General features: G+C 36.4%; 1 protein-coding gene across 2 annotated transcripts in view; it reads left to right on the forward strand.

Moving 5' to 3' along the window:
• The first annotated feature begins 5,635 nt into the window (after positions 1-5,635).
• dennd4c (DENN/MADD domain containing 4C) overlaps positions 5,636-22,452 on the forward strand; it is a 43,257-nt gene continuing 26,440 nt past the window's right edge. Inside the window, exons 1-3 of one of the 2 annotated variants that reach the window (XM_048192429.1) lie at positions 5,636-6,011; positions 6,890-7,096; positions 13,202-13,330. In XM_048192429.1, coding sequence (XP_048048386.1) covers positions 5,856-6,011; positions 6,890-7,096; positions 13,202-13,330 — 492 coding nt within the window. In that variant the 5' untranslated portion in view covers positions 5,636-5,855. The remainder of the gene's footprint in view (positions 6,012-6,889; positions 7,097-13,201; positions 13,331-22,452) is intronic. The other variant, XM_048192428.1, reaches the window with a different exon arrangement.

Below are 22,452 nucleotides of genomic sequence, written 5' to 3' on the forward strand. Positions count from 1 at the left end.
GGTGGTCACTATGGTGTTGCTAGGCGGTTGCTAGGGTGTTCTGGGGTGGTCACTATGGTGTTGCTAGGCGGTTGCTAGGGTGTTCTGGGTGGTTGCTAGGCGGTTGCTATGGTAACCTGGGTGGTTGCTAGGGTGTTGCTAGGCAGTTGCTAAGCAGTTGCTAAGGTACCTGGGGTGGTCACTACGTTGTTGCTAGGCGGTTGCTAGGGTGTTCTGGATGGTTGCTAGGCGGTTGCTATGGTAACCCGGGTGGTTGCTAGGGTGTTGTTAGGCAGTTGCTAAGGTACCTGGGGTGGTCACTATGGTGTTGCTAGACGGTTGCTAGGGTGTTCTGGGTGGTTGCTAGGCGGTTGCTATGGTAACCTGGGTGGTTGCTAGGGTGTTACTAGGTGGTTGGTAGTTGTCACAGATAGTTACTATGAAGTTCCTATAGAGTTCTTAGCCCACTTTAGCACTTAGCTAATCACTATTAGCATGTAGCTATTCACCGCTAGCATGTGTAGCATGTTGGTAGTCCAGTTTGCTAGCATGAGTCAAAAGAGCCAACCCCCATGTCTCTATGATGCTCTGATGCAGAGATATAGATCTTGCTAAACGGTTGCTAGGGTACTCTGTTTGGTTGCTAGGGAGTGGCTTGGCAGCTGCCAATGATGATACTCCAAAGGCTGCTTGACAATATAAACCAACCCCATGTCTTTACGATGTTCTGATGCAGAGATATAGATCTTGCTAAACGGTTGCTAGGGTACTCTGTTTGGTTGCTAGGGAGTGGCTTGGCAGCTGCCAGTTATGATAAACCAAAGGCTGCTTGCCAGTATAAATGATATAAACCAACCCCCATGCCTCTATGATATTCAGATTTGAAGATATCCCTCTTTGCTTTGGGTTGCTAGGGTGCTCTAAATGGTTGCTAGGGCGTGGCAATGAAGTGTTTAAGGTGATTCGTGATTGGCCGTTTGCTGCCCCGAGTCAAATGAGCCCACCCTCATGTTTCTATGACACTCCTATCCAAAGATATTCCTTTGATCTTTTTCAATGGAAGTCTATGGAACTTGTTGCTATGGTGCTCTATATGGTTGCTAGGGCGTGGCTTGATAGCTTCACATTAATCCTGAGAGACTGATTGGTTGCCTGAGTGAAATGAGCCCACCCCCTTGACTGTATGTCATTGTGATTCAGAGTTATGTTCAATACAAAATCCCTATGTAATTTACCATAGTAGGAAAAACACAGTACTTCCTGGTTCATGGGCACGGCTTCACCATAGTATGTCTATGGGGCAACTTTGGGCAGCTCTTGCGCCCCAGGGGTACAACTTACACCCCATTTTGAGGTTTGGTCTGACAGAGCTTGCCAGCCTCTTCAAACATGGTAACCCACATGTTTCTACGAAATTCTCGCTCAGAGCTATGACTCGTCAAAGTTTGTCGCAATGCAAAGTCTATGGGATTTTTTTCGCTACTTTTTCGCCCCCCCGGACGAACATCGTACACCCGATCGCTTATAAAAGTCATAGCACAGGTCTCCTCAATGAGCTGGTCGATTGAGATTGAAATGTACATTTCAATAGAATTCTAGAGATAGAATTCAGATAGAATTCTATGTACATTGAAATGGCCTTTGGCAAGCACCATTAATAAGTATTTAGAATAACAATAATGGATGCTTTGCCTTTGGCAAGCACCATTAATAAATATGAGCAATAATAATACTGATGCTTTGCCTTTGGCAAGCACCATTTAATAATAATAATAATTTAGCGGGCCGGATTATGTTTTATTTTTGAGATCAGTTACGGGCCGGGTAGAGGGGGTGGGCGGGCCGTAAATGGTCCGCAGGCCGGCAGTTTGAGACCACTGCTGTATACGATCGTATCTAACAAACAAATGAGCACATGTCCAAAGTATATTTTTTCAAAATAGTGCAGTTTTAGTTATAATTTTGATATCCTCCTGCCATTGTCATTGTAGTAAATCTCACAAACAAAACTTTTAGCCAATGCCACGATCCAACAACGTGTGTTCTGTTTCTTCCGCATGCATGCACATCTGCACAGACACACATCAGTCTCGAATATTATGCAGCAAGCCATATTTTATAATTGTATAAATAATCGAGCACAAATACGGCTGAGATGCTAAATTCAGCGGCTGGAATTAACTGAGGTAAAGTGACGGCTCACAGACAGCAGCGGCATCTACCTGTCACTCAAGTGACCACGCCCTTAATTATGCAGAACTTTAAGGCTTAATATAATTTAAAAGAATGCTTTAGAAAAAAATTCACCCCCCTCACAGTTGTCATGAAGGGCAAAATTAGCAGTATAGACCAAAACCACAATTTGAACCAACTTGTAAACATGTTTTTTTCTGCTGTAAACTTGGCCAATTTAACATGGGACTCAATGAGATTCTGCTCTCTTTTGGAGCCTGTCCCTAGCGGCCAGTCGATGAATCACAGTTTAAGTCACTTCCGTATTGGCTTCATGAGAGACTGGGGGAGGTTGCCGCTTGGCGCAAATGCGCCGGCGCGCGCTGCATAATTACTTAATTACAGCTTAAATAAAGCGCAAAAGAAACTACGAGCAATAACCGTCGTTTGAAAATGAAATTGCCAAACATGCGATTAAAGCTGCCTCAAAACTATGCATGCATGTATTTGTTGACATGGTTTTAAAGCTATTGTTATCCAATTTGTTGGTCTTAACGTCTTAATGCACACATGTACACCAAGGAAATCTAAATTTTCTCGGGGGAGCATGCCCCCGTACCCCCCTAGCAAACTACATTTTATGACTTCTGTAATTATGAAACTGCGTTAGACTGCGTACATGTTCTATGAATTCTATCTAATGAAATCTGAGGTAAACGTGTATTTCTACAAATGTGCGCACTTTGAGAGTAAAAGTTTGTATGTGTAGTATGCACTGTGATCAAAAATAAATGGGACTAAACGCGATTGAATGTAAAGGTTTGTGTCTCGTTATTCTATTAACCCTTTAACACGTACGATCACACCGGTGTGATCAGTCTTGGCTGGCCCCAGGAGCGTACGATCACACCGGTGTGATTAGAACGTTCAGTGCATTACGTGATCAACTGCCAAATTCAAATGTGCGTGCGCGCTTTAACTGGCGCTAAACCAGAGACGGTTTACATATATGCAGTGTTTTCAACCAAATAATGTTCATTTCAGGTTTCAGACATTTAAATACACATGAGTACTAACAAAACAATATATTTAGAGTTTGTAAAATACACAATGATGTCTATAGAAGCGGAAATAACAACCCTTTCCATTATAACTTGACAACACGTTTAATTCATATCAGATACACATTGTGAAAGTAACTTAAAAGCTTACTCTATTCTTCCCCAGTTCACCGGCACACTTACTTTCATGTATTTCGGGAGAAGTGGATAAATTCACGGGTTGTAAATCCAACAGATCCGATTCTCTGCGCGGTGCAAACTAACATGGCGGCGCCCATCGCTCATATGGCTCAACTAACGCGATCGTTATAAAGGTGTTTAAACAGCAAAACACATTCACTTGCACATATTTGGCAATCGGAATATTAGATATTTCATGCTATAGTTAACAAATTTGTGAATATTTTGAATAAAAAAGGAAAAATTAAATGAAAGCAGATCATCAGTCATACAGTGCTGCAGTGTGTCACGTAACAAGCAATGACGCGTCACCATGGAAACCATAAAGTGATACGTTCTAAATAACGGTCGCCTTAAAAAACTCACGCTGGGGGGTCAGCCAGAATATTTGAAACTTACGTGCGAAAGGGTTAATAACTACCGATTGATTTTGCATTTCATTTAGAAATTAAGAATTATTAGTGTCATTGTAGTCATTATTAGTGTTTATATATATATATATATATATATATATATATATATATATATATATATATATATATATATATATATATAGCGGCCCCCTCATTTTTAGATGGGGCCCCCCCAAAAATGAAATTCTGGCTACGCCACTGGTATGAAGGACTGAGAATAACCGTGGTATAAGCGGAATAATTGACTCCGCTTCGAGTCGTGACCGAATCACCACCTCAGGTGTGCATTATTTTTCTAATAATTCAACGGCCCGTCGTCAATTATTCCTTACTTGAATCACAGCTTAAATAGTGTTTTGACATCGACAACCCAAGTGCATTTTACCTCAAACTTGCGTCTAGTTAACTTTCTAAAGTACCAATCGCTTCTCAGGTCGACATTAACACACTGACAAAATTATATTCAGAATTAAAAATATTTTTATACCACTTTTTAATGTGTGATTGTGTAAAGGTTTCCACAAGATACCAACCTTTCGCGAACTTGCTTCCAACACTCGTTCTCATGGAGGCGCGGTGTCCACGGAGGGGAGGGGCTGTGCGCGCGCGAGTATGTGAGAGAAACGCGTGAGTGAGAGACGCAGGGAAATGAAATGCAGCTGAACGTTTGCTCTATGAAAGACATTGACAAAGACGAAAACTAAGGACATTTAATCTATAATTTTATTTTATTTTAGTTAGTTTTGCCAAACACACATTACAGTTTTGGTTAGTTATCGTTTTTTTGTAATGCCTCGTTTTTATTTTTATTTCAGTTAACGATGATGTTTTTTCCCACCTAGTTTTCGTTTTTTCGTTCGTTTTCGTTTACGATTATAACCTTACTCACCTTTCCGACAACGTTAAGTCGTCTCACCTGAAAACCGCGACAATCTCCTTCTAGTGCCGCTCATGCAGGCTCAGCTCAGGTGCCGGTCGCGTGCAGCGCCGCAGCCACGTAAACAGAGTTTGCCCTTCCCCTACTGACTTTCACTTTCGGACGGGTGCCCGAATATGGAAGTGAATGAGGCTTTGTGATTTTTTTTTTTTTTTTTATCTAGGCCTACGTGAAGTTCTGCATCCATTGTACGATTTTTTAATTGATTTTTTTCCACCTCGGAAGGGCAACGTGAGTCGAGAAGGGCATATGGGCAGTTGCCCAGGCAACCTGAGCAACCCCCCTGTGCACGTCCCTGGTGTGGAGACTATTTGTTAATATGCTGTGCAGAAGATCAAAGTATCTGAGGTTCTTCCAGAATTACAGAAGCATAATGATTGTTGTGGCTGGAGTTGAAGATAAATGACTGGAAATAAATTCTGTAGCTTTTGTAATACCCTTAATTTGCAATTCTATGGTTATTCCTTTTCAAGGCAACTTGCTTGTTGGAAATTTCTGTTCAGACCTACTTTATGTGGCTGCCATTCTCTCGCCCCTACACCTCCCTCAGCCCTAATCTCATCTAAAGCATCTTTATCCATTAGTACAAGCCCACAATCTATTTGGATGCATCTAAACTCACTGAGTGTCTGTCTGTCACTCACAGTATAAGCTTGAGACTGGCCAAGCACTTTTGCTCTCCGCTGGCACTGTTTGCAATATAATAGCCCCTCCCCCCATTTCTCTGTCATTCTGTATCCCAAGGTTGTTTTCAAGTGATGTTTTGTGTTGTGTTACAATTATAGGTGTAGCAGGAAGACACAAAGATGTTCATATTTTAACTGAGTTTGTGAAATGTCAACAGAATGTAAATGTGAAACTGAACAGTAAAATGATAAAAGATAACTAGAACTATGGATTAAACAGAATGATACTTTCATACAATATGATACTTCCATAAAAAATATGCAAAAAATCTGTATTTCATCTTGTATATGTCAACAAGTAAATCAAATGTAGAGGGAATGGCCTATAGGTATACTGTCTGTGGTATTGTGTTTCTGTCAGTACTGTATTAACTAGACTTTTTGTGATTATGATAGAACTCTGATTTTATTCTGTGCTCCTCTAATTATGAGTCATCTGTTTTTCCACAGTTATAAGAATTTCCCTTGTTTACGGTTGGAGTTGTTTGATCGTCCGCAAGAGCTGAGGCCAGCGCTGAGTACAAGAACTGCAGGGGCAAGTGTGTCCAGTAGCCCTGCCCTGCTGGCCAAAAGAACCAAACAGGTGAAGATTCTCTTATAGGATGTTATAGTACCAGACTACTAGAAATTCTGAAATGCTATCTCATATGGTCCAAATTTAGATTTTCCAACTGCAGATTTTCATTACATGTACACAGGAGTCCTAAAAATTTTAAAAAGTTATTATTTTTAACTTGACATCTTACAAATGCAGGACTTGGGGCAGAACATGTGACTGTGAATCTAAATTCAAACCTAAAGTATAGCTGTTGAGCTATTACAGCTAAAAAAAAGTATAAACTTGTCAATCTCACTAAAAACTTGTCATTTTAGTTGGATTATTCCTGCATGTAAGTTTGCATGTAAGCCTTAGTATCTAGCTAAATTCATAGCCTTATGACCTTTATGACATTATGACCTTTATCAGAATCATGACTTTCATCAATTTGAGGTCATGGATTCATCAAACTGTTTACAAACTGTACTATTAAGGGTGGATACTATGTGAATTGGCCAGTGGGTCTCCATTTCAACAGAGTTATGTCATTTTGGCAGTCTGTGTGTGCTAGTTGTAACATTAGTTACTCAAGCACTCTGAGTCGAGTAGCACTTTGCTCTAGATGCAGAGATTAAAATGTAAACCAAGATCAGCTGATCTGAACCAGTCACAGAATAACTTCCCCAAACACAACTGTTGCTATTTCCCTGGTTGTGTGCTCTTTGGAGATACCCTAGTGTTTTTTTTTCAGTAAGAATGGGTGTATAGGTGGCTAATACTTCTGCACTGTTTGTCCCTAAACAGAATTAAGTTTGAGTTGTTTGATTAGTCAAGTTGTTATTTAGTATTTGTTTCGTGCACCTGAAAGCTATCAGGAAATGGCCTTTAATAGCCCTTTGTGGTCTCACTTTTTTTCCACACAGGAAATCAAAATGGCCTACAAGTTGGCAAAGCGTTTCTATTCCAATCCACCCCAGTGGGCAAAGTGTCTGTTTAGTCACTGCTACAGTCTGTGGTTCATCTGTCTTCCTGCCAGTATGCGTATAGCCCATTCCAAACCCCGCGCTATGCAGCAGGCCTTCAATGTTCTGCTCAAGATGAGGAGCTCTGAAGTGGAGGTGCTTGATGAGGTGCGTACATTAAATATTTGACAAAAATATTTGTTTAAATTTTAATAAGTTTTATAGGGTATATTTATTAGGGTGATACCAGTTTTTCCAGAATGAGTCCGATACTGATAATTTAATTTTTCGTTCTCACCGATACAGATGGTGCGTTCAAGTCATGTCGAAAAGATTGTTTTACGAGTTGAACACACATGAACCCCACCACAATGTTGTAAATACCATTGGGATTTTCTTTAAGCCCCGATCTTTACGAGTTGGGGGCGTGTCAGTAAGAACCATGATGGAATACCACAATATTTAGCAGTGACATTGTCAGGATTTTTTTATTTACAACAAAATAAGATAATTCCCTGCACTATATATATTAGCATTGTAATATAACAATATAATATGTAACAATAAATTTTACAGTGACTTCATAAATTAATTAAAAACATCAAAAAGCAAAACACACCTGATGCACATTCTTTGTTCTTTCTTTTCTAGAAATAGATTTCAAAAACCTTGCTGTATTTTTGTGTTGTTAATAAAAATAAGGTACACCACCATCTTGCTCTGACAAAAGTGACTTGAACGCATCTGACGTTGTAAACACAACTTCCCACCTGGTAAATACAAACTTTCCAGGAGGACTTGAAATGCACCAAGAGTAACCAAACCTGTATTTTCATTGCATTAAAAAAAAAAAAAAAAAAAACTTAAATACAATAATTTAAATGAATAATTATTATATTACTTAAATGATTTAAATATATATTTTTTTAAATATTGAGTAGAGAAACCAAAATAATATAAATCATTAGTTGTCTTAATTCGTTTAGCTAATAGATGTTTCCTTCATCTGTTTTCATTATGCCTGTTCAAATGTATTGTACAAGCTTCTGTTACTGTTCTGTTGTGTTCACTGTTCATTCTATTGCTCTATCGTATTTTTATCTATGGCGCACATTTAGAGCCACTCCAGTGTAGCAGCACAGTAATCACATGACATTTTTCTGTAATAATGTAGGGAATCTAACGCATGGTATCAGTTTTTGGTATCGGAGCATTTTAATGAATATGAGTTCACAAGAGCAATATGGTGCATCCATAGTTTTATTATATACCTTGTTTATATGATATATTAAGAAGACAATGCCTGTGTTTTATGGAGGACCAAATTACTCAAAATGAAATAATTAAATAATGAATTCAATAAAACAACAATTAAATGTACCAGTTTATTCTGAAATAATTAAATAATTAATTTAATTAATTAATTGATTGATTAATTAAATCAATAAATAAATGTATCTTATTTATTTTGTAAAATTCCATGAAAACACATTTATTGTTTAATATATTTCACAATGTCCTCTTTCACACACTATTATTGTTTAAATATCTTTTTTTTTTATAATTAAAGGTGCCAAAGAACATGTTTTTAAAAGATGTAATATAAGTCTAAGGTGTCCCCTGAATGTGTCTGTGAAGTTTCAGCTCAAAATACCCCATAGTTTTTTTTTTTTTATTAATTTTTTTAACTGCCTATTTTGGGGCATCATTATAAATGCGCCGATTCAGGGTGTGCAGCCCCTTTAATTCTCGTGCTCCACGCCCCAAGAGCTCGCGCTTGCCTTAAACAACATAAAAAAAAGTTCACACAGCTAATATAACCCTCAAAATGGATCTTTACAAAGTGTTCGTCATGCAACATGTCTAATCATGTCTAATTTTTCGCTATTGTCCTTGCTTGCTTACCTAGTCTGATGATTCAGCTGTGCACATCCAGACGTTAATACTGGCTGCACTTGTGTAATGCTTTGAACATGAGCTGGCATATGCAAATGTTGGGGCGTACACCCCGGCTGTTACGTAACAAGGCAAGGCAAGGCAAGGCAAGGCAGTTTTATTTGTATAGCACATTTCATACACAATGGTAATTCAAAGTGCTTTACATAAAAGAAGAATAATAAAAATATAACATAAGGAATAGAAATAACAGTAAAAACAGAGAATTTTGCTATCTGGGTGAATGAGCTAGGCAGTCTTAGGGAGATTTTTTTGTTGTTGTTGTTGTTGTTGTTGTCGTCCGTCAGAGTGGATCTAAACGGATCTATCCATCAGAGCAGATCTGAATGGATCTTCCTCACACGACAGGACTGCTACCTGTTAAGGCACTTCAAACTGATAAACAAAGTTTCAATCTCCCCTTTTGCCAAGACACCTCAAACTGCACCACACAGCCCTAATCCCCCTTCCGGAGATATCTTATCTATGCAACGCAGTTCAAATTTCCCCTTTGGAAATTTCCCCCTTTGGAAAGTGTCCTGACTGTAATCCAGAGATATCTTAACCATGCACTACAGCTCAAATTTCCCCATGGTTTGTCCCTTTATCCAAATTTACCAAGTTTTAACCTATTCACAAATGCTTTCTTCCTAATTCTCCCAGCTCTTTCAACCAGACAGCAATATTTAAAATGCATTAAAAGTCAGAATAACAAGATGATACATAAAAGATATAAAATACATTAAAAATGAAATAAAAACAGGAAAAGGAATAAAAAGAATAAAAGATAATACATATAAAATAAAATGCAAACAGTTCGGACATAGCACAGTGCTCAATCAGCAAATGCATAGGTAAAAAGATATGTTTTGAGTCTGGATTTGAATGTGGCTACTGTTGGAGCACACCTGATCTCTTCTGGAAGCTGGTTCCAGCTGTGGCTGACGTAACAGCTAAAAGCAGACTCTCCTTGCTTTGAGTGAACCCTTGGTATTTCTAAATGACTTGATCCTGATGATCTGAGTGATCTGTTAGGTTTATATTCTATGAGCATATCTGCAATGTATTGAGGTCCTAGGCCATTGAGTGATTTATAAACAAGTAACAGTACATGTTCATGTTTTCTGGTTCTGCTCAGAATCCTGGCAGCAGCGTTCTGTATGAGCTGCAGCTGTCTTATGATCTTTTTGGGAAGGCCAGTGAGGAGTCCATTACAATAATCCACCCTGCTGGTGATGAAAGCATGAACAAGTTTCTCTAAGTCTTGACTGGAGACAAAGCATCTAATTCTTGCAATATTTTTGAGATGATAATATGCTGATTTAGTTACTGTCTTTACATGGCTACTGAAACTCAGGTCTGACTCCAAAATCACACCAAGATTCCTGACTTGATTTTTAATTGTTTGACCCCTAGAGTGAAGGTACGTGTTCACTTTGAGAACTTCATCTTTGTTTCTAAACACAATGACTTCAGTTTTGTCTTTGTTTAACTGAAGGAAGTTTACGCGCATCCAATTTTTAATTTCATCAATGCGCTGGCACAGGGAGTCAATGGGGCTGTAGTCATTAGGTGATAGGGCTAGGTAAATCTGGGTGTCATCTGCATAGCTGTGATATGCAATTTGGTTCTCTCTCATTATTTGGCTTAGCGGCAGCATATATAGGTTGAACAGGAGGGGTGTGAGTATTGAACCTTGAGGGACTCCGCATGTCATGGATGTCCACTCAGACTTATGGTCACCGATACTCACATAATAACCTCTCCCTTCTAAGTATGATCTGAACCATTTAAGGACCATCCCAGAAAGCCCAACCCAGTTTTCCAGCCTGTCAAGAAGTATGTTGTGATCGACAGTGTCAAATGCAGCACTGAGATCGAGAAGAACCAGCACTGATAATTTACCTGTATCTGTGTTTAGGCGAATATCATTTATTATCTTTATGAGCGCTGTCTCTGTGCTGTGATGCGGTCGGAAACCAGATTGAAAGTTGTCAAAATATCCATTCAAGCTTAAGAACTTGTTCAGCTGATTGAAAACAACTTTTTCAATGATCTTGCCAATGAAAGGAAGATTTGAGATTGGTCTGTAGTTGCTCAATATGGTGTTATCCAGATTGCTCTTTTTCAGGAGGGGCTTAACAACTGCAGTTTTCAGGGATTTTGGAAAAGTCCCAGAGAGAAGTGAGGCGTTTACCACTTCTAGGAGATCTGCTTCTAAACAGTTAAACACACTTTTGAAAAAAGATGTAACAGTCAGTGTTATGTTGGGATTCGCCTGTTCTTTGGAGGTCTTTTAAACAAATGAAATTTATATAAGAAGGAGGAATCAATGGAGTTTGAGACTCACTGTATGTTATTTCCATGTACTGAACTCTTGTTATTCAACTATGCCGAGGTAAATTCAATTTTTGAATCTAGGGCACCTTTAAATGTTCTTTTTCAGAAAGCTGTTTTTCATAATAATATGCTGAATTTATGAATGACGCCTGTTTGACGAATCATATATTTCCAAATAATGATTTTCCCAAAGATTCTTTTCATAATAATAATAGAGGACATTTCACAACTGCCAATCAACAGACAGTGGGCAGTGCTTGGTGGTAATTGGTTGAAAGTTTTGGTTGAAAGCGATAGATTGATGCACGCTCATTAGTGTGAAGATAGAATAGAATGTTCAAATAGAATAGAACGCCAAAATAGAACGTTCCGCCACTTCAACGTTCTGTCATAACAGTGGCAACAAGCACACAACCTGATTTCAAAAACAACATATTCCTGCGCCTCTTTTTTAACATAAATTAATGTCAAGTGGATATGATTCATTTGCATTAGGTATATTCGTACAGCGGGATATATATATATATATATTTTTTTAAAGTGGTATTGACAATATCAGTCCTGGCAAAATGTGGTGGGGACATCACATGTCCCACCCGCAAATTATGCCTGTCACATAACTACTCATCTACAAGAACTCTGCGTTCATTCGCGTCTTTAAAGTGTTCCATATGTTGTCATCACTTACTAGATCCTCTGATGCACTTATTGCCACTAGCAGATCCTTTATGTCACCAAATCCAGATAACAGAGCATCACCAAACAAAACATTCCCTTCTACTTCATCTGCAAATGAAAGCAGTGCGTTTTTAACTTGATCAAGTCCTATTTTACAGTCTATGATCAAGTACTACAGCCATATTCGTTTCAAATCTTTCAGTTCACCTTTCAGTTCACCTTGCCAGAAGTAATTAATCCAAAAGGATTAGACAATTAGCGCAAAGCACAGCCCCACTGCCTGTTGATTGGCATTTGTGAAATGCCCTCTATTATTATGAAAAGAATCTTTGGGAAAATTGTGCTTTGGAAATACATGATTTGTCAAATAGGCTTCATTTGTAAATTCAGCATATTATTTAAAAAAAACAGCTTTTTGAAAAGCAAAAAATAGATATTTATACAATAATAGTGTGTGAAAGAGGATATTGTGAAATATATTAAACAATAAATGTGTTTTCATGGAATACATTTATTTATCGATTTATTTAATTATTTAATTAATAATTAATTAAATTAATAATTTAATAATTATTGAATTATAGAATAAACTGACACATTTAATTGTTGTTTTATTGAATTCATTATTTATTTAATTATTTAATTTTGAATAGTTTGGTCCTCCATAGTGTTTAATGGTTTTTAAAGATTTTAATCTTGTATTTTATCATAATTTTTTGCTGATTTTATTCAATATAAAATAACTTGTGAATGGATTCTGATCTCTTATTGATTTGTTGGTCTCAATTCACTTCTCATATTACTATATATATATATATATATATATATATATATATATATATATATATATATATATATATATATATATATAACACAGTGTAGGCTGCTAAATATAAGCTATAAAATATAAGCAGCTAAAAGTATTTGGAACTTAGCAAATGTCAGCTGCATGTTTTAAGTGAACTGCAAGCCTGGATCTGAGGTGGTCTGAATTTGTGTTGAACTGGTTGGTTAAGGTGGTTTCTTTACAGTAGAAAATAACAGAACTTTAGATTAACTCGACACATCATATGCAACCTTGACCTCCACCAAAAGTGGAGTGATCAGCTTACAGTATCTGTATTTAGTACTGTCCATTTGTGTTTAGATCTGAAGACAGTTGTTAATACAAAACTTAAATGGGGTCATTAAGATCTCAGACTATAGTTGAGTGCTTTCCTTGCAAACAAAATAACATTTAAATTTTCTAAAAAGAATAACTCATGTCTGTAGACCTTGGTGTGACCCTACAGCATATGTAGTTTAACATGTGTTTAACAGGTGTGTTACCGTGTGGTGATGCAGTTGTGTGGTCTGTGGGGGATGCCCGTCATGGCTGTGCGTGTCTTAATGGAAATGAAAAAGGCTGGAGTTGAACCCAATGCTATTACATATGGATACTACAACAAGGTAAGGAACTCACTTAAAAGTAATAATACTTAATAGGGCTATGTATTATGTTTTTTTTTCTTCTTGTAATAAAATTAAAAAATAGAAATGTGAATTATATGTGACCTATACTGGCAAAATGAGTCAATGTGCACAGGCTAATTACGAGCTACAGGCAAAACAAGTTAAAAAAGTTGATTTTGGTCGGATTTGAGATTTTCAAAAAAATGAGTTCATTAAGCCCTCATCTAGAAATCCAAATGTTTCAAATAGCAATTAAAAATTTGTTTTTCTCTGCTCACTTCACCACTCACGCTTCCCCTCAGCACAAGTTTTATATTGTTTTAAAGTGCAGCATTCCAACTTTGTGAATATTCATATAGCAAATTTTTGATGGCATGAGTCTGAACCAATGAAATGTGATTTTCAAACTCATGCTGATGTATACAAATCGATCTTACTTGCGCTGACAGATTTGAAATGTGCGCACAAAGATGCCTCAGACAGCGCACGATCCTGATATACACATATAAGCAGAATTACAGTGCCCTACTAATATTGGCACCCTTGGTAAATATGAGCAAAGGTGGCTGTGAAAATAAATCTTCATTGTTTATCCTTTTGATATTTTATTTTAAAAAATCACAAAATTGTAAATGGGGGAGAAAACTCATTATGAAATAAATGTTTTTCTCTAGTTCATGTTGGCCACAATTATTGGCACCCGATTATTACAACGTCCTTTTGCCAAGATAACAGCTCTGAGTCTTCGCCTGATGAGTTTGGAGAACACCTGACAAGAGATCAGAGACCGTTCCTTCATACAGAATCTCTCCAGATCGTTCAGATTCCCAGCTCCATGTTGGTGCTTCTTCTCTTCAGTTTACTCCACTATTTTCTTTAGGGTTCAGGTCAGGGGACTGGTATGGTCATGGCAGAAGCTTCATTTTGTGCTCAGTGACACATTTTTGTGTTGGTTTTGATGTTTGTTTTGGACCATTGTCCTGGTGGAAGATCCAACCACGGCCCATTATAAGATTTCTAGCAGAAGCAGGTTTTTTTTTTTTTTTTTTTTTAAATCCATGATACCATGTATCTGAACAAGATGTCCAGGACCTCCAGCAGAAAAATAGGCCCACAACATCAAAGATCCAGCAGTATATTTAACCGTAGGCATGGGGTACTTTTTATCCATGTGTGCCCCAAACCCATCTGGTGGGTTTGCTGCCAAAAAGCTCTTTTTTAGTTTCATCTGACCATAGAAGCCGGTCCCATTTGAAGTTCCAGTCTTGTCTGACAACTGAATATGCTGGAGATTGTTTCTGGATGAGAGCAGAGGATTTTTTTCTTGAAACCCTCCCGAACAAATTGTGAGGATGTAGGTGACCCCAAGACTCAACTAATCTCTACAATTCTTCAGCTGTGATCCTTGGAGAGTCTTTGTCCACTCAAACTTTCCTCCTCACCGTGCATTAGGACGATTTAGACACACGTCATCTTCCAGGCAGACTTGTAACATATTTAGTTGATTGGAACTTCTTATTTATTGCCCTGATAGTGGAAATGGGGATTTCAATGCTTTAGCTATTTTCTTACAGCTACTTTCTATTTTGTGAAGCTCATCTTTTGCTGCACATCAGAACTATATTCTTTGGTTTTACTCATTGTGATGAATGATTAAGGGAATTTGGCCTTTGTGTTTACAAATATTTGTACTCCTGTGGAACAGGAAGTCATGGCTGGACAATTTCATGTTCATGATCACCCTGGTGTGCTAAAAAATGTAAATATGAATGGGAATATACTTCCCAGAAAAACATTTTTTTCATAATGTATCCCCCCACTTTCAGTTGTTTTACTTCAATAAAAGGTTAGAATTTTGTGAATTTTTTTAATGAAAGATCAAAAGGATAAACAATGCAGATTTATTTTCACAGCTGCTTTTTGCTCATATTTACTAAGGGTACCAATGTTTGTGGAGGGCACTGTATAGTACTTAAATATATTTGTAAAAGATATATATTTTTCCTATAGATATTTGGTTTTGAAGAGGTGTGTGCCAAATTAGGTGTTATTAACAGAGATTTTAAGGTATGATTGCTAGGTGATTCTGTTTTGGAACCCTCAGAAAGCTCTAACTCAATTTTTCTCAAAATTGACTTTGCTGACTCTATCGACTTCAAACGGGTGTAGCTCAGTCATTTGTTCTTGATTTCAATAAATCATACATTATTTTTAAGGTTTTATAAAAGAGATTGTGAAAATAATAATAACTCATTTTTGAAAATTTGCTCATTGTGACTAATTTTGCCAGTACGGGTCACATATAGGCTAAACATTTTCATGGGGGGTATTAAGAGTGATAGCGTAGTTTTCTCTAATAGGCTACATGAATGAGTAAGCTTTGCTTGGGAGACAAAGTGAGCAACCCAGCTAACAATTTTGGTTCCTAGAACATTCCGGGAACATTATTTTCTGGTTCCCAAAGCGAACATACATCCTAATGTTCTCGCACATGTCTTGTTTTGAACTATTGTTTAATTAATTGAAATAATTCAAGCACATAAACCTTCATATGGAGGATTAAATAAGATTGAATTTATGCTTTAATATGTATGATTTCGTAACTTGTTTCACTGACTCTGTACCACAACCAGATTTTACGTTTCTTAGCGACAAATAACAATGACTTCAACACAATAAGGGTTTTTTTAAAATATGAATTTTATTCACAAACATTAATGAATAACAATTATGTGACTTTAACTGGGATAACATTACATTAATTTCTTACCAGTCTCTCTGTTGGTCAGTAAAAAGAGAGACTGGTAAGGTTTTGGTTTGTTTTTCAATTATGTGTCAAATGTATTTGAAATCACACAATTTAGATTTGTGTATATATATATATGTATATATATATATATATATATTATAACTAATTATTTAATAAAGAGATCGAAAAAAGAATGTTAGTCAGTCAGTAAAATGAAATGACCAATAATTTTTAGATTACATGAAGGCGCGTGCTGGAGAAGTGCGTGATCAGGGGTGCAGCTAAAGAAAGAGGTTATAAACATAAAACCCAAAATAACCTGCAGGGAAATCACTCACTGCTCTTGTACTTGTATGGATATGAAAAATATGCAGTGGTATTTATTTGATTAGCCTACTTTATTAAATTGCTGTAACTGAAAAATACTGTTAGACCTGCATGAAAAGCACTGTTTATTTAATTTGGAGCCTATCTTTGTTGCATTGCATTTATTTGTGCTATTGCTTGTAATTTGATTATTTGTTCTTATTTCATTACTGACTGTTTACTTGTCTTTAAAAATGTAGGCTATTAAAATTATATAAATTAAGCTAGTTTTAGCACAATTGGAATAGAGGTTTGTGAATTTTCACTAGTATCTAAAATATTGGTGTCATAACTGCCTGTTTTTGTTTCAAAGCTGGCAAAAATAGTTTTGGCCAGTAAATTTTCTTAAGTCGCCGGCCATTGGCAGGTGTGGCAAAAAGTTAGTTTTAGGCCCTGTGCTTAAATTGAGTCTAAATTGAACATACACATGCAAACACAAGTGTGTACGCATACGTACACATACACACACTTTCGACACCTGGTTTTGTTATTAAGTGGTACACATGTTTTTTGTTTGTTTTTGTTACCAAATTGGTTTGGAACAGTTGTTGAATAAGCAATTAAACTGAACAATTATGTTTGACTGACAGTTTTATTGATCACTGAGATAGCGTTGACTTGGAATGAATTTGGTTCAATATAAAAATGAAATTAAAAAAAATAGCTTAGATGTAGTAAACTACTTTTGCCATGTTGCTGTAGCTAACTCACTGCTTTTTCAAAGTAGCTTGCCCAACACTGATCAGCTCATTGCACATAATTTGTTGAGGAAATTTCTGCCACTGACTGTGAGATATATGATGGTCTTGTGGTGTATTTTTTTATGTTTATTAAAGTGCAAGAGTTCATATCCTGATCAGGAATCACACTGCATTTTGGAAAACAGCAGATTTTTTGATAGGTTTTCCCCATAAAACATAAACGGTGTGTTATTAGCCTAACACAACAAAGCCTAAAATAATTATTTATAATAAAACTTAACTGAAATTTTCACTGTAATAGCCTACCTACAAAAGAGCCTTTTTGAATTCGTTCTGAACTAGGATATAAACCAAAGCACGTTATTATTAATGTATTTACTGACGATGCATTGTCTTAATTGTACATCCCAGACACAGGGAATACAAACACTGATCTCTCTATCAAACATGCAGTAATTAATAAGTTTAACTATCCCAGGACGTTATGTAGGTCCATGTTGAAAATGTTTAGGCCAATTTACGGAGCCCCGTGCTGACATTCGCTTTAGTTGAAACATGGGGACGTTTTATTGGGATGTTTCATCCCTGCATTTTAATTCCACTGTAGTTAAATTGTGACTACATTTTAGACTATTTATTAATTTCTTCATTTTTCAAATCATAAGAACGAATTAATAGCCTACTATGTTCTCACATTTTAAGTAGTAGGCTACAATTAAACATTTTAATAAAAAGTGATGAGCAGTTTCTTTTTCAATTCAATTATTTTTCAATTTCAATTCATTTAGACTACTGAACTACTGAATAAAAAGTGATCAACAAATTCTTAATTCATTTACAAAGAAATGGTTTAATAAAAAGTGATCAACAATTTCTTAATTCATGGACACTTTGTTTTTCTGCATGTTATTGCGCAGTGCTCTGTGTTGTGCTTGCCTGACCTGTTGAAATACATCTGTGTTGTGCATGCCTGACCTGTTGAAATACATCAGTGAATTATTAAATGTAGTTTCAAGCGTTTAGTCTGTGGTCACTGTAATATTTCAATGTAACAGTAATCTAATAGCTGGAACCATAAGCACTTATGTGATAAAAATGAGCTGAGATTAAATGTCATATTATTATTGTTGTTATTATTATTATTATTGTTGTTGTTGTTGTAGAAGTTATTGTTACCAGGAATTTATTTCATTATTTTATCTTCATGTAAAAGTACAAATGTCACAGCAGCCTAATGCAATGTTGCAAACCATCCCTTTGCGCCACCTGGTGGTGATTTCACGACAAGTGTCACATGTCACTGGGTTGTATTGGTCTTTGTCAGACACGTGGGTTCTGTTCAGAGAAGGGATTATAAAAAGTTAGAAATTGATTAGAAATCATTAAACTGTAGAAAAAGAAAACTTGAGACAATACCATACCGAGATCAATTTAACAAATATTCCTGGAGTCTTTATTTGGAAAAACTATTATCAATTCGATTCAGACCATTTGTCCATACAACCAGACCATCCCGCAATAACTTGGAGTGCCGACCACACATTGCTGCATCCATTCTCATTCATGTGTAAAGTTAAATATCTGGTTTACGGCTCATGTATATTAGTGCATATACCTGTAAATTTGTTAAAAAAAAAAAAAAACTACAAATCATTTACCCTGTGTGTACAACATTTGGTTTGCATGCTTCATTTGGCTGTTGAAGTGTTGATTTCATGAATACAATAAAGGACACGACATATTGAAAAATGTAATTGTACATTCTTTATAGTTCATGCAAGGATGGATAAAGCATCAGCACAAAATGTAGATGGGCACAGTGGAAGTAAACATAGTTGCTTAAATTAAATTATATAGTATTATAGGTGAAATACATCAGCACATTTCTACACTAAAGTTCTACAAAAGATTCAAGCATGCACTTTCAGATTGGATGGTTTCTCTGTGAAAATCTCAAAATAGTCAGTAAACATTGCTACTCTGCGTTCAAACAAAGGAGACATAATTCTGTGCGAATCAGCTCTGTCTACCTGTGCAGTTGAAAGATTCAGTTTTGCATATAGAAATGACATACTTTCAGTTAATGTATACTGTCTTTGGGGAAACATGAGAGATAGGTACCTCCGTGAAGTTGGCACCCCATAAAGCGAAATAATCCCCAAAACTATGTCATTCGTTTGTGCTACGTTTGTGCTGATTTGTGCCTCAAAAACGAACGTTTGTGCTGGTTTGGTGTTTGAGATATTAAGCATTATTTTTTTGGTCGTGTGACGTCATTCTCCACCCCATGTCGTTCAAATCGCTTCAAACCGGTGCCATTCGTTTGTGCTCGATTTGTGCTGGTTTGTGCCGTTAAAACAAACACTGTAACTGTTTTCCTTCCACAGATATAACAAATTTAATTCGGGAGCTGTGATGTCATTCTCCACCCCACTTCGTCTAAATCGCACGAAACTGGTGTCGTTCGTTTGTGCTCGATTTGTGCTGGTTTGTGCCGTTAAAACAAACACTGTAACTGTTTTCCTTCCACAGATATAACAAATTTAATTCGGGAGCTGTGACGTCATTCTCCACCCCACTTCCTCTAAATCGCACGAAACTGGTGTCGTTCGTTTGTGCTCGATTTGTGCTGGTTTGTGCCGTTAAAACAAACACTGTAACTGTTTTCCTTCCACAGATATAACAAATTTAATTCGGGAGCTGTGACGTCATTCTCCACCCCACTTCCTCTAAATCACACGAAACTGGTGTCGTTCGTTTGTGCTCGATTTGTGCTGGTTTGTGCCGTTAAAACAAGCACTGTAATTGTTTTCTTTCCACAGATATAACAAATATAATTCGGGACCTGTGACGTCATTCTCCACCCCACTTCCTCTAAATCGCACGAAACTGGCGTCGTTCGTTTGTGCTCGATTTGTGCTGGTTTGTGCCGTTAAAACAAACACTGTATCTAAGACCTCTTCTTAAATATAGCCTAACGAAAAAATGTTTTATGTTATGTAACTCTCCATGCCATATTGCTCCAACCCGGTATTGTTCGTTTGTGCTCGATTTGTGCCGGTTTGTGCCATTAAAAGAATCCCTGTAATTGATTACCTTTTTAAAAAAAAAATAAAAAAAAAATAATGAAAAACCCAATCTCCACCCCATGTAATTTAAATCGCTTCAAAACTGGCATATTCATTTTTGCTCTATTTGTGCAGGTTTCTGCCGTTAAAAGAATAACTTAAAATAACAACAATAATAATGATAATAATAATGATAATATTAATGATAATAAATAAAAAAAAATCTCCTCCCCGTCATCTTAAATCGTTCCAAAATGGTGCAGTTCGTTTGTCCCTGTTTGTGCCATTAAATAATACTAAGACCCCTTCTTAAATGGACTAAATTTGTGCCAGATATTGTCACAACCACTTAGGCCTACATGTTACCTGCCTACTTCTGGAACCAGGCGTGTTCTATGCTGTGCTATAGCACCGGGACAGATATTTGAATAAATAATAATAATAAAATACTATACAATTGCATGGTAAATTTTCAAATACATGTTTAACGTGTTTCTGCGCCCTTCAAAAACGTTAAACAATGCATAGGAAGGTCTGCATACGGAAAAGATGTATGCTCTGAGACTAAAAAAATCATGTGTGCAGGGTAATTTACAGGTTAATTTAAAATTTGTTTGACACTTCAGAGAAGTGTATTCTTTTATTAATTATTGTGCAATCAAGAAACTCACAGGAACGCGTGTATAACACGCGAAAGATAGTGCCAAAGATAAAACGCTGCAACTAACAGGCCCAGTGGAATCTTGTGGAACTGCTTATGCTCAGATTATTTCATCATCTAACTGCAATTTACCTTTCAAACAAACACAGACTTTAATCAATGTAAAGTAGCCTATAGGCGAAGGCTATTTTCTTTAAATAAAACAATAATAATTAAGAAAAAAACAAAAAACAAATACACTGTACAAAGTGAATTGCAATTGTTACATTAAATAGAACAAGTTAACGGATAAAATTAGTGTTGTTTATAAATTAATTCATATAGGTTGATTTTGAGTCCTTGTTTTTCCCTTCTTGACTGGAACCAGTTAATTAGGCCAAGGTGTTTAGATTAGACTACTTGATGTTTAGATGTTTAGATTGACTGTTATTTCGATAATATTCAGGCTGCAAATCAAGTTTGCAATGCTAAAATATTGTGTGTGTGTGTGTGTGTGTGTGTGTGTGTGTGTGTGTGTGTGTGTGCAGGGCCGGTTCTAGACATTTGGAGGCCCTAGGCATAATTTATGTTGGAGGCCCCTGACTCTTCTCCCCTCTTTAATATTGTAATAATTTTACCGTTACTCTCCAAATTAATGTAGAAACAACTTAAAGCAACAGCTTAAAAAAAAAATGTATCTGTGGCCTGGCCCAAATAAATGTATCCATATATTTCCTACCTTTTAGACAGGTAGGAAATATATAGTAATTGAATAAATTTATCAAACACTTTATGCAGTCTTCACTGCATAAATTCTAAATTAAACATAAGCCTTATTAAAGCAATTGTCTCTGTTGGCTTTGTTCTTTGATGAACATTAATGACAGACATCACAGTAACTGGTTTATTAGGCTGCTGTCACTTTAAGAGCTCCCGCTGATGTGACGCGCGTCTCATTTTCTCACAACTCTTTAAGTTCATTTAAGACGTTATTTAACTCTTTTAAGACTACTCTAATGAGGATACTTGACAAAACAGGCATAATTCTGTGTGTTATTGTTTGTTCAAGAGTGAAAGGGAACTTGATATTGCTGCGCATTTCTGTCTTTTCTTTTCTGTGAGTCATGCAGTGCACGTTATTAAAAAAGTAATTAGTTATAGTTATTAGTTACTTCTCACAAATAGTAAATGAGTTAATAACCGAGTTACATTATTATAAAAGGAACTGATTACCAGGGAAAGTAACTATTGTTTTTTACTTTTAAAAAAATGCCCCCAATATTGAATATGTTAAATAAATGAAATGGACATGCAATTTCTCTGTACTGTATACGTGTTGGTAGCCATTAAATACGTATTTAGTTTAATATTTATGTTTAAATAGGCCTATTATAATGTTATTTTTAAATTGAATCTATTTGATTATGAAAAGTGAACAGCATGAGTAAGATGCATCATGCGCAATATATCGGGACACATGGAATGGGTCAGACATGATTTTAAACACTTCATTAAGTTTTGTTTTGTAGAAAGCCTTTCTTTAAAGTGAATTTCGTTTTGTAAAAATTGTATCTTAATTTTAATCAATCAATCTT

The sequence above is a fragment of the Megalobrama amblycephala genome, linkage group LG6 (assembly GCF_018812025.1).
Source record: "Megalobrama amblycephala isolate DHTTF-2021 linkage group LG6, ASM1881202v1, whole genome shotgun sequence".
Classification (NCBI taxonomy): Eukaryota; Metazoa; Chordata; class Actinopteri; order Cypriniformes; family Xenocyprididae; genus Megalobrama; species Megalobrama amblycephala.